The sequence below is a fragment of the Pipistrellus kuhlii genome, unplaced genomic scaffold (assembly GCF_014108245.1).
Source record: "Pipistrellus kuhlii isolate mPipKuh1 unplaced genomic scaffold, mPipKuh1.p scaffold_m20_p_107, whole genome shotgun sequence".
Classification (NCBI taxonomy): domain Eukaryota; kingdom Metazoa; phylum Chordata; class Mammalia; order Chiroptera; family Vespertilionidae; genus Pipistrellus; species Pipistrellus kuhlii.
Window position 1 is genome coordinate 367,809 of NW_023425413.1, and position 12,937 is coordinate 380,745.

General features: G+C 61.3%; 1 protein-coding gene across 2 annotated transcripts; it reads left to right on the forward strand.

Moving 5' to 3' along the window:
* Positions 1-2,735: 2,735 nt before the first annotated feature.
* TEX22 (testis expressed 22) lies at positions 2,736-12,692 on the forward strand. Of its 2 annotated transcripts, none has more exons than XM_045578866.1 (4): positions 2,736-2,971; positions 3,158-3,323; positions 11,222-11,341; positions 12,383-12,692. In XM_045578866.1, exons 2-4 carry the CDS (start codon positions 3,189-3,191, stop codon positions 12,554-12,556), a joined length of 429 nt encoding a protein of 142 aa, XP_045434822.1. In that variant the 5' UTR covers positions 2,736-2,971; positions 3,158-3,188; the 3' UTR covers positions 12,557-12,692. The 2 variants fall into 2 exon arrangements, with proteins under 2 accessions (XP_045434822.1, XP_045434823.1); XM_045578867.1 differs by having other exon boundaries at positions 2,736-2,896.
* The last annotated feature ends 245 nt before the right edge of the window (positions 12,693-12,937 follow it).

The window sequence follows — 12,937 nt, forward strand, 5'->3', positions numbered from 1 at the left end:
GAGCCCCGCCACTCTGCTTATTAACCAGCCGCCCGGCGGGCGGGCCCCGCGGAGCTGGAGACTCCAGGAAGGCGTGTTTCGGCCTCAGGACCCCTAACACTCCGCGAGAAGGGTTCTCGCCTTCTCCACCTGCCCTTCCTGGGGCCAGGACCCCGCTTCCCCGGGAGCCGGCTCGGCCTGCACCCAGGACTCCGCCTCCTAGCCCCACAGCCTCGGCGCCGGGCGGCCAGGGGCTGGCCCCCGCTGGGCATCCTGAGCAAAACCTGGAGCAGCCAGTGGCCCGGGCAGCTGCCAACCAGCCGTGTCCCGCGCTGCCTGCCATGGTTCCCAGTGACTCCATCCCCCAAGGAGCTGGGTTACAGCAGCAGCTATTTTTAATGCTTTTAAATACACGTTACAATGTGGCTGCCAAATGTTCATCCTCTTCAGTCCCACGTCCCAGCCAGCCCCCACCCCGGCCCAGCCACACCGCCTCTGGGACCCGCTCCCACCGTGGCTCTGAGACACCCTCTGCCTCCGAGTGTCCCTGCCCAGACTTGGCAGGCACGTGGCCTCCTCCTTGCCCCACCCCAGCCCCACCTGCTGGTTGGGGCAGGCTGGGGGTTGGGGCAGGCTGGGGCACAGCAGCACTGGGGTGGCCGTGGACGCTCAGGCACGGTGGCTGGGCACTGGGAGCTGTAGGGACAGCCAGAGGACCCGCAGGGGCCCGATGGCCTCTAGGCCAAGCTCCTCAGAATTTGGGTTTGGGTCCTATCCTAGTTGGCAGCCCCACCCTCCGCCTTCCCATGCAGCCAGCATCCTCCCCACTCTTGCTGCACCCCCAAAACCCCACATCCCAGGTCTCCGCAGGGGGGGCCCTGGCAGCCCCTCACCTTCTCCCCGGAGGCTGTCCAGGACCCGAGTGTTCGCGCCACAGGCTTTGGGCCGGTGGCAGATCGGACTCGGGCATGGACGTGGGTGCAGCCCAGGCCTCGGACCCTGTGGGCAGAGTGCTGGGCCGAGGGCCCTCCCAGGGAGCACCTCCTAGCTGAAACACACCTTCCACCAGGGCCAGGACCTTGCCTGAGGCAGACCTGGACTTGGGGCCTGCCTCCCCTGGGAGAACCTGGGTGATGGTGCGGGCCACGGAGCCCACAGCCCCTCGGGCAGCGCCGCCTGGGCCACACCCCTGCAGCCAGCCGGGAGGCCTGAGCCTCCCACTCCTCCCCAACACCAGCGCCGGTGCCTGGTCACCGCTCAGCAGGAAGGAAGCAGGTGGGGTGACATGCCCTTGACCTGCCTTCTAGCCTCAGAGCTGGCTTTGGGGGAGGTGGCCACGCAGGGCTGTCCTGTCCATCCTGCCCCTGTGCCTCCCTGTCCACCTCACAGCTTTGCTCTGTACCCTTGGGGGAAGGGCACCTGGCACCTCTACTCTGTGCCCCGGGTCCTGCAGAGCTGCCCCCGGGACACCATCCCTGGGCCTGGGAAGTGATGAGGCGCCTCTGCCACCGTGATCGGCTGAGACCTGGGCTGCCGCCCGTTGCCCGCTGGCGCTCAGCGATGGCTCCCCGGCCTGCCCCAGAGCTGTCCTGAGGACACTGTGTGCACCAGCCTCTGTCCCTCGCAGGCGGGGAGCCAAAACTGCTGAGCGGGGCGGGCAGTGTTGTGCCCAAGTGTCATAAACCCCAAAGACTACCAGGGAGCCGAATCCGATGCAATTGCAGAAAGCCTGTATTTATTTCGGACTAGTCAGAGCTCGCTTACACCAGCGACAGCATGGCGGGAGGGAGAAAGGATTTAACATAACAATGGGTTTTATGGGGGGGGGGGGGCCACTACCTTGGCTGACCTGATTGGTTGGGTTAGGGTTAGGGTCCAGTTACCGGGAGCCGGCCCCACCCCGCCCTGCCCTCTCAGTGGGGCAGCAGTGTGGGCACCTCCAGCGGGCCGGGCCAGTCCTGGGTGCTGTGGGCAGGCTCCGCACCCAGCCTCCTGCCTGTCGCTCAGCCCCGGGGTCAGGGCCAGGCTGCGGAGGAGGCCGCTGAGCGAGGGGGCTCCGTGCAGAGGCCATGGCTCCCCAGGGGCCGAGGCGGCCTCGCTGCACTGCAGGCGCGGACCTGACTGCCGCGTCGGTCTGGCCACACCGGGCACTCGCCCTGAAGGGCCAGCTGCGGACCCCCGTTTTCACGGCCTCCGTGGGGCGGAGGAGGGAGGCGCGGGGCCGGCCCCGGGCCGCGCGGCGGTTGAAAGGGAAGCAGGGCCCCGTAAAGCGCCTTTGGGAGCAGACGCTCTGCTTGGACCAGACCGCGGGCCGTGCGGAGGTGCCGATGGACACCAATGCACTGAGGCCCCGGGCCCGCGGGGACGGGAGGGGAGGGGAGGGCGGGGGGCTGCGGGCCCCGGGCCGGGAGGAGCCCAGCCGCGTGGCGCCGCCGGTGGGCGGGCTCCAGGGCGCAGGCGCGCGCGGCCGGAAGCGGAAGCGGCGGGTGGGGCCTGCAGCGGAAGTCGCTGGGTTGGGTCCCTTTGGGCTTCCAGAATTCCACGGGCCCCACCCCTGCGCCCCGCCCCTCCCACCCCCCAAGCCCGTGTACCCCGCCCCTCCCCCACCCCGTACCCCAGGGTACCCCTCCCTCCCCCACCCCGTACCCCAGTGTGCCCCTCCCTCACCTCCATCCACACCCGAGTGTACCCCGCCCTCCCCACCTCCGTACCCCAGTGTGCCCCGCCCCCTCTGTATCCAGTATGCCCCGCCCCTCCCCTCCTTCGCACCCCAGGGTACCCCCTCTCCTGCTGACCGCTGTCACCCCATCTGCTCTTCCCTGACCAGCACCCCCCCGTGGGCCCCTCCCAGTCCGAGTGTCCTGCCCCCCCCAGCAGATTCCTGGGCGGGGTGTGGGGTGAGGTCACACCACTGGAGGTGAGGTCACAGGGGTTCGGAGGTGGGGGGCTGCCCCCCGTCTCCCCAGCGGGGCCTGTGCCGGAGCAGAGCCAGGTGGGGCCGGGGCCTGGGGAGGCGGAGGCCGGGAGGGGGCGGCTCCTTGGGGCCATGGGGAGCCAGGGGCCGCAGGAGCTGAGGCCGGGGTTCCCGGGGGGGCCCCTGTGGGGGTCCGCGGCCTGAGGGGGGCCCTGGGGACGGGGAGCCGGGCAGAGCCTGACGGCCGGCCTGTCTGCGGGGCAGGGCCGCGGGACGGGAGCAGCGGGCGCGGACCATGAGCAGCCAGAAGCACCTGCGGGAAAGGCCCCCCGGGAAGACGCCGGGGCCCTTCCAGGAGCGCGCGCTGCCCGCGCCCCTGCCCAGCCGGCCCGGCGTGCAGGCCCAGCAGGCGCCGGAGACGCAGGACTGGGTAAGGAGGGCTCCCTGCGCCCGCCGCTCTGGGCGCTGGTCCGGCGCGCGGGCGGGCAGGGGCTGAGGGCCCTCAGCATGAGGACGGCCCCGGGGTACAGGCCGTCTTCCCACAGCCCAGGGCGGGGTGGGGCCAGCTCCCAGGGCACCCCCTGGGCTTGCAGCCCTCCTGCCTCCACAGCTGCAGGCCGTCCGCCCGCCCGCCTCTGCTGGGCCCCTGGGAGGGGCCCCTGAGACCAGGAGAGGGGCCTGCTTCACCCTCACAGCGCCCTCACGCTGGAGCCCCCTGTCCCCCCCCCAGCCTCTCAGTTCCCACACAGCAGCTGCCGCCAGAGGGGGCTCCCGGAATTCCCTGCGGGTCCCCGTGTGTGTCAGGGTCAGAGCCCGGACCAGCCGGGTGGCAAGGTGCATGACAGAGTGGGGACCCGAAGAGCTGAGTCACCAGACAAGTCGGCTCAGAGGTTGGCGTGAAAAGGTGGCAGCATGCCAAACCCGGTTTGGCTCAGTGGATAGAGCGTCGGCCTGCGGACTGAAGGGTCCCGGGTTCAATTCTGGTCAAGGGCATGTACCTTGGTTGCGGGCACATCCCCAGTGGGGGGTATGCAAAGGCAGCTGATCGATGTTTCTAACTCTATCACTCTCAATTTCTCTGTGTAAAATCAATAAAATATAATAATAATAATAATAATAATAATAAGGTGGCAGCGGCCTGGCCGGTGTGGCTCAGTGGACAGAGTGTCCGCCTGCGGACTGAAGGGTCCCGGGTTCGATTCTGGTCGAGGGCATGTACCTGAGTTTCAGGCTCCATCCCCAGCTCTGGTTGGGGTGCCTGCAGGAGGCAACCAATGGATTGTCTGTCTCCCATCTATGTTTCTCTCTCTCCCCCCCCCTTCCACTCTCTAAAAAGCAGTGGAAGAGTGTCCCTGGGGAAGGACTAAACACCCCACACAACACAAATGTGGGTAAACGAACAGGCGGCGAGAAGGCTCAGCTCCCCGGCTGCCACTGAGGTCGCTCTGTGCCTCCTGGCCGGGTCCTCCGCCTCCGGGGTGGGGGGACCCCTCGGCTGACTTCTCAGCCCAGCAAGCCAGGATGCCAGTGCGCAGGGTGCCGCCTGTGGGGGTCCTCCGAGGGCCGGGTTCCTGGGCAGGTTTGAGTTCTCAGAGGAAGGCAGGCAGGGCCGTGGGCATGGGCAGGGGGCTGAGGCCGGCAGGCGAGCAGGAGAGAAAGGCCCGGGGAGGAGGCTCCGAGGAGAGGGGTTTGGACAGACACCCAGAAGGGGGTGCAGACCCCTGTTTGCGGGCTCCCAGAATGTGGTTTGGGGGTGCAGAGTCCCCTCAATGTTTCCCACATGCTGGTCCTCTCTCCCCTCTCATCTGACCTCTGCCTCCCGCCGCTCCCAGACCCTGAGGGGCGTCCGCTGTGCCCTGAGGGATGCCCGGCCCCCCTGGCCCCCGCAGCAGGCCCGGTTCCTCCAGACCTCCCTGCGCTGGCCCTTGGCAGGCACCCCCTCCCCGGGAGCCCCACGCTGACTGACATCAGTCAACCCCACCTTTCCCTCTGTCCCTGCCCTTCCCAGCCAGGGCCCGAGGGAGCCACCCTGACCTGCAGGGTTCCCCCCTGGGTGCCCGGTGCCCAGCGTGAGGACATTTCTCTCTCCCTTATCCTCTCCCTGTCTGAAATCAATAAAAAGTTATTTTAAAAAAATAATTCCTATCACCTCACACCTGTCAGAATAGCTATCTATCATCAGCAACTAGCAAGTGCTGGTGAGGATGTGGAGGAAAGGAACCTTTCTGCACTGCTGTGGGAATGCAGACTGGTGCAGCCGCTGTGGAGAATGGTGTGGAGTTTCCTCAGAAATTAAAAATGGAGGAAATTTGACCCAGTGATCCCACTTCTAGAACTATATCCCAAGGAAACAGAAACACAAAGGATATATGCACCCCTATGTTCATAGCAGAATTTACAATAGCTAAGATTTGGAAACATGCCGGGACCGATTTGGCTCAATGGATAGAGCGTCGGCTTGGGGACTGAAAGGTCCCGGGTTCGATTTTGGTCAAGGGCATGTACCTTGGTTGCGGGCATATCCCCAGTAGGGGGTGTGCAAGAGGCAGCTGATCGATGACTCTTTCATCGATGTTTCTGACTCTCTATCTCTCTCCCTTCCTCTCTGTACAAAATCAATAAAATATATTAAAAAAAAAAAAAGATTTGGAAACAGCCCAACTGCCCATCAGCAGATGAATGGATTAAAAAACGGTGGTATGGGGGAGAGAACCAAGATGGCGGCATAGGTAAACACCTATACTTGCTGTCTCACAACCACATCAATATTACAGCTAAAAGGCAGCACAATCCCCACCCAGAGCTGCAGGAGAGCTGGCTGAGTGGGAGTTCCACAACCAGAGGTGAAGAAAGCATAGTGAGATGTAAGAGGACGAGGCACAGAGAGTGCTGGCACCTGGATGTGCCTCCTTTTAATCGGGAGGGAGTTACAAGTTCCTGCTGTGAACTCCAGTTCCAGGCAAGACTCTGAGGGACCCAGACACATACAGGGAGAAACTGGACTGTCTGACATTGGGACAGGAATGCGAGGGCAGCTTTCTCTCAGAGGTGCTCCCAGCGATCATTGTTCCTGCACAGGGGCATGGGGTGCAGAGACCCAGGCACCTCTCTGGTGCAGGACTGACTGGCAGCCTTTGCTGTTTGCTCTGCCCTGGTGATTTCCAGAGACCCCACCCCACCCAATTTACAACCCCACCCAACTGTGCGCATCAGCTTTTGCATATGAATGGCCTGTCCTTGCTCAGCCTAAAACTTGTCAAACTTGCAGCTGGGTCAGAGAGCCCCAGAGCTTCCAAATGAAGGCCCAAGGCCCAGTGGCAGCAGCCTGCCTTGCTTCACAGCTGGGCCTCGTCTGTGACTTTCAAGCCCATACAAAGAGGAGGAATCTGCAGATCTCTCTGTAGCTCCTGCTGGGTGGTCCCAGAAAATACTGACTTTGCACCTCCTTGGAGATTCAAGAGCCAGTGTGCCCAGTGGTAAGAGTGAGACCATGCCTGACTACAACCTTCACATCCATAAGAGACACATTTAGGGAGAAGATTCAGTAGCACCAAAGCCCCACTGAAGCAAGTCCTACCTCATAAGGTGTCTCCTGGGCAGCAGTTCTTCCACTGTAGACACAGCTAGTCCGCACAGCCAATTGACCTGGATGGCAATTCCTCCCAGTGATACCAACAGCAACCACGGCTTAACTACAAGATTGTGCACACAGCCCACACAGGGGTGCACCACGAGTGTCCACCTCAGGTGATTGGGGAGGCTGAGCCACTAAGCTCTATAGGACACCTACCACACAAGGCCATTCTGTTAACACAGGGAAGCTGTCAAAATTTGGAGACAATGAAACATCACAAATGACAGAAATGGAGGACAGCAAACTACTGGATATAGAGTTTAAAACCATGGTTATAAGATTACTCAAGAATCTTCTAGAAACCTCTGAGAAATTTGGTGAGACCCTCAAGGATATGAAAAAGGACCAATCAGAAATTAAGCATACACTGACTAAAATAAATAATAATATACAGAGATCCAACGGCAGACTAGAGGATCCCAAGAATCAAGTCAAAGATTTGAAATACGAAGAATCAAAAAACACCCAACCAGAAAAGAAAAAAGAATCCAAAAATATGAAAATAGTGTAAGGAGCCTCTGGGACAACTTCAAGCATACCAACATCCAAATTTTGGGGGTGCCAAAAGAAGAGAGAGCAAGATGCTGAAAACCTATTTGAAGAAATAATGTCAGCCAAGACTGGTTTGGCTCAATGGATAGAGCGTCGGCTTGGGGACTGAAGGGTCCCAGGTTCGATTCCAGTCAAGGGCATGTATTATACCTTGGTTGCGGGCATATCCCCAGTGGGGGGTGTGCAAGAGGCAGCTGATCGATGACTCTCATCGATGTTTCTAACTCTCTATCTCTCTCCCTTCCTCTCTGTATAAAATCAATAAAATATATTAAAAAAAAAAGAAAAAAAGAAATAATGTCAGAAAACTTCCCTCACCTGGTGAAAGAAATAGACTTACAAGTCCAGGAAGTGCAGAGAACCCCAAACAAAAGGCATCCAAAGAGGACCACACCAAGACATATCATCATTAAAATGCCAAGAGCAAAAGACAAAGAGAGAATATTAAAGCAGCAAGAGAAAAACAGTTAGTTACCTACAAGGGAGGGCCCATACAATTGTCAGCTGATTTCTCAACAGAAAATATGCAGGCCAGAAGGGAGTGGCAAGAAATATTCAAAGTGATGAATAGCAAGAACCTATAACCAAGATTACTCTACCCAGCAAAGCTATCATTCAGAATTGAAGGCCAGATAAAGAGCTTCACAGATAAGAAAAAGCTAAAGGAGTTCATCACCACCAAACCAGTATTATATGAAATGGTGAAAGGTATTATTTAAGAAGAGAAAGAAGAAGAAAAAGGTAAAGATAAAAATTATGAACAACAAATACATATTTATCAACAAGTGAATCTAAAAATCAAGTGAATAGAAAACCTGATGAACAGAATAAACTGGTGAATATAATAGAATTAGGGTCATAGAAAGGGAGTGGACTGACAATTTGGGAGAAATGTGCTGTGGGGGTGCAGGAAGAGATTGGACAAGGAGCTTACACCTATGAATGAGGTCAGTAGGGATGGGCAGGGCGGGGGAAGGCCTGGAGTAGGGTGGGAACCAGGTGGAGGGGAGCTACGGGGGAGGGGAGGAGGGAGAGGAACAACTGTAATAAAACTAAACAAAGATTTAAAAAAACATCTGTGGTACATCTACTCAATGGAATACCACGCTGCTGTAAAAAATAAAGAACTTTTACATTTGCAACAGCATGTACGGACCTGGAGAGCATTATGCTGAGTGAAATGAGTCAGTTGGAGAAAGATATATATCACAAGATCTCACTCACTTGTGGAATATAATGAACAACAGAAACTGATGAACAAAAATAGACACAGAGACGAAGAAGCACCAAACAGACCATCAAAGCTCAGACGGAAAGCAGGGAGGGAGCTGGGTGATCAGCCAGAGGACTTGTAGGCATGCGTCTGAGCACAGCCTGGGACACAGCCAGGAGGGGGTGAGGGCATGTGCTGGGGGTGAGATGCCGGGGGAGAGGTCAATGGGGGTGGAAGAAACATAGGTAATACTTTCAACAATAACGTATGTTCTAAAAATCCTTTTTAAAAAAAGAAAATCAAGACATTGACCAAAACAGTTTGGGGCGGAGACTTTTCCGTAACCCAGTGGTCGGGAAACGCATCAGTCCACAGAGCCAAATATCAACAGCACAACGATTGAAATTTCTTTTGAGAGCTAAACTTTTTAAACTTCTTCCAAGGCCACTTCTTCAACATAGACTCGCCCAGGCCGTGGTATTTTGTGGAAGAGCCACACTCAAGGGGCCAAAGAGCCACATGTGGCTCTTGAGCCACAGTTTGCCCGAGAGGACTAGAAGAAACTCTGGAATCGGGCGGCCCTTCTAGCCGAGTGCCAGCCGCCAGTGTCCACCTGTGCCACGTGCCCTCCACCCTGTCCCGGCTGCACGTGGACGGGCCTTGGGGACGTCAGGCTGAGTGCAGTGAGCACACAGGACAGGCGCTGTGGGAGCCACGTGCCTGTGGTCTCTGGAAGCGTGAGCTCAGGTGAGAGATGGTGGCAGCCGGCGGCCGGTGGGGAGGGGGAGCTGGGCTGGGTGTTTGTGATTTGTTAATCCTCACTGAGGACTTTATAGAGGGAGGGAGGGGCTCCGTGTGTAGCTCCCCTATTTGTGCATCTTTGGTTGCTTCCTGTATGTGCCCTGGCCAGAGATCGAACCCGAAACCTATGCATATTGGACGGTGCTCTGACCACTCAGCCACCTCCAGGGCCCAAGGAGTTCTGTGTAGCTGCAGAGCTCCCCGGAGTGAAGGGTGGGGCGCTCCGGGCAGTTAGGAGTCATACCTGAGGATGGGAGAGCAAAGATGCAGGAGGGCAGCGCGGGCCCAGCTCACCCGGCACAGACCACCCTGAGGAGGCCATCACCTGCCCCAGACACTGACCGTCCCTCAGTCCCCTGGCTCTCCCGAAGCAGGGCTCTGTCAGCCCAGCTCGTCCCCGGGGCGGGGGGGGGGGGGGGGGGGGGCAGCACAGACGTGCTCAGAGGACCTGCTGCACAAATGAAGGTGCGTGTGACACAGGGAGCTGTGTCCCAGGAGGAGTCTGGGAATTTATAAAAGGCTCAGACCCACAGGAGGAGGAAGGCCACTCGATCGGCCTCAATGGAGGAGGAAAAAGAGCCTTAGTAAATCCAGTGAATTTCCTTAAAACAGAACAAAGCTGAAAGCCTGGTGTCTTCCTAAACGTTCGTTAACCTATTGTTGACGACAGTGTCCCCGTTTCCCTCTGCCCTCCTCCCCTTCGTCATCATCGTCCCCCCCTTGGCGCTTAACGGTTAACGGTTCTGAGGGCTCCTCACTGGAGCGTCCTCGCAGACGCAGACTGGGGCGCAGGCAGGGATGCGGGCGTCGCCATGACGATGGGAGAGCCTGTGGGCACCGGGAAGGGAAGGGAGCGATGACGCTGAGGAGGGGAGGCACGCCTCAGTCAGCGTTTGCGCTAAGACATCGTCTCTGTAGAGAACCCCGGGGCCGGTACCACAACCACCTGGGGGAGGGGAAGGGGAAGGGTGAGTGATTGCTGTGCGGGCTGCGTTGTTCCCACACGGCGAAGGCACGGGGCAGGAGTGCGGGCGGGGGGGGGGGGGGGTGTCCCCGCTGTGGTGCGACTCCCCCTCAGGGTGACAGCAGCAGGCCATGCCCTGGGGATTAATGTTTGAAACTCGTCAGATCGCCCATAGCTAATCCAGTGCAGGTCCATTCTCATTGTACGTATTTGCATTTAAGTAAACTTTTACTGGTTTCAGAGAGGGAGGGGGGGAGAGAGAAACATCAATGCTGAGAGAGAATCATGGACTAGCTGCCTCCTACATGCCCCACTGGGGACTGAGCCCACAACCCGTATGTGCCCTTGACTGGAATCGAACCCGGATCCTTTAGTCTGCAGTCTGGTGCTCTATCCACTGAGCCACCGGGGCCAGGGCTGGGCTCGCCTTCCTTTTTTTCTTTTCTTTATTTTTATTGATTATGGTATCACATAATTGTCCTCATCCTCCCATTCCCATCCCAAACCCCTCCCCACATATGCCCCCACCCCCCTGTTGTCCATGGCCACAGGCTAGGCCCATATGCATGCACACAAGTCCTTTGGTTGATCTCTTCCCCTTACCCCCACCCTCCCCTACTTTCCCTCTGAGGTTTGAGAGTTTGATCGATGCTTCTCTGTCTCTGGGTCTGTTTTTGTTCATCAGTTTATGTTGTTCATTATTTCCTCTAGATGTGTGAGATGAGAGATCATGTGATCCAAGAAATACCCTTGAAAGAACCTAAACTGCGACAAGCCATAAAGGTTATGCTGAGAGGCAAATGAATCAGTCTGTAGTGAGTTCCTTTCTGGGCCAACAGTTCTCCTGAGTCCCAATTTCAATGTCAAACAGTTCCTTACGTGTACATGTCAGCCATGATAGTTCAGATCTGGTTGGTGGACAAATGGTGGTGATGCAGGTCTAACCATCTCTGGTTTGGTCTGGAGGCCACAGCAGTTGGTTGGCTGCTCTCAGGCCCCGTGTGCTGGGGCCCAGGGCAGCCTCCGCACCAGCCCGAATGAAGGCTGGCCTCCGGGGGAGGCTCCTGCCTGGGCCCCTCACAGCCCAGCCGCAGCCTGGGAGCCCGCCTCCCGCCGGGAGGGCACAGGGGAGTGTGGGCACAGGGACCTCTGCTCCGTCCTCAGGTGAGCCAACCCCCAGAGAGCAGGCACCCCACCCGCCACTGGAGCCTCAGCATCGAGGAGCGCCGGCAGCGGGTCCTGCAGGACGCCTCGCAGAGCCGGCCCGGCTCCCACGGCGGCCAGGTGCGGGCGGGAGGGGAGCGTGGCCACGGACGCCCGACCCCCGACCCGCCCGACCCGCGCCCCGACCCCGCGCCCCGACCCGCGCCCCGACCCCGCGCCCCGACCCGCCCGACCCGCCCTGACCCGCGCCCCGACCCGCGCCCCGACCCGCGCCCGACCCGCGCCCCGACCCGCGCCCGACCCGCGCCCCGACCCGCGCCCCGACCCGCGCCTGACCCCGCGCCCGACCCGCGCCCCGACCCGCGCCCCGTCCCGCGCCCTGACCCCGCGCCCTGACCCCGCGCCCCTGACCCCGCGCCCCGACCCGCGCCCCGTCCCGCGCCCCGTCCCGCGCGCGCCCCGACCCGCGCCCCGACCCGCGCCCGGACCCGCGCCCCGACCCCGCGCCCCGACCCCGCGCCCCGACCCGCGCCCTGACCCTGCGCCCTGTCCCTGCGCCCTGTCCCTGCGCCCCGACCCGCGCCCCGACCCGCGCCCCGACCCCGCGCCCCGACCCCGCGCCCCGACCCGCGCCCTGACCCTGCGCCCTGTCCCTGCGCCCTGTCCCTGCGCCCGACCCCGCGCCCGACCCGCGCCCCGACCCCGCGCCCCGACCCGCGCCCCGACCCGCGCCCCGACCCCGCGCCCCGACCCGCGCCCCGACCCCGCGCCCCGACCCGCGCCCCGTCCCGCGCCCCGACCCGCGCCCTGACCCCGCGCCCTGTCCCTGCGCCCTGTCCCTGCGCCCGACCCGCGCCCCGACCCGCGCCCCGACCCCGCGCCCCGACCCCGCGCCCCGACCCGCGCCCTGACCCTGCGCCCTGTCCCTGCGCCCTGTCCCTGCGCCCGACCCCGCGCCCGACCCGCGCCCCGACCCCGCGCCCCGACCCGCGCCCCGACCCGCGCCCCGACCCCGCGCCCCGACCCGCGCCCCGACCCCGCGCCCCGACCCGCGCCCCGTCCCGCGCCCCGACCCCGCGCCCTGACCCCGCGCCCTGTCCCTGCGCCCTGTCCCTGCGCCCGACCCGCGCCCTGACCCGCGCCCCGACCCTGCGCCCCCAGGAAATCCTGCAGATGGTGAGACAGCTGGTGTCTGAGGACGTGGACAAGGACGTGCTCATTGTCCAACCGCGGTCGTCCGAGTCCGCCTTCGCCTTCCACGCCTTCCTGACCCGCAGCTCGCCCTTTTGGCACAACATGACCTCGACCTGGGCCTCCGGGTGCCCGCCCTCCTGAGCCACCAGGCCTTTCGGGGCCTCCACACCCCAGGGCCCGGGCCAGCCTCCGCCCCCTCCGCCTGCGCACTGCCGGGCTCGCTGGTTCTCTGGTTCCGACATTAAATGTGTTCCAGACTGCCTTCCTCAGCCTGGGGGGGCCGCGGGGATGGGGGGAGGGAGGTGTCCTGAGGGGGGACGAGGGGCAGAGGTTTGGCCGGGCTTTGGAGACCCCGATGGTGAAGGGGGTGGGGTGAGGGCCAGGATGATGCCCTGAGCCCGCATCCACGCCAGCGGTCTGAGCGATGGCAGCACTGTCTCGTTTCTGAGTGCTCTCAGGCTCCTGGGGGTCCCAGGAGACCTGGCTCACACCGCCCCCGCCCTCCACGAGGTCTCAGCCTCT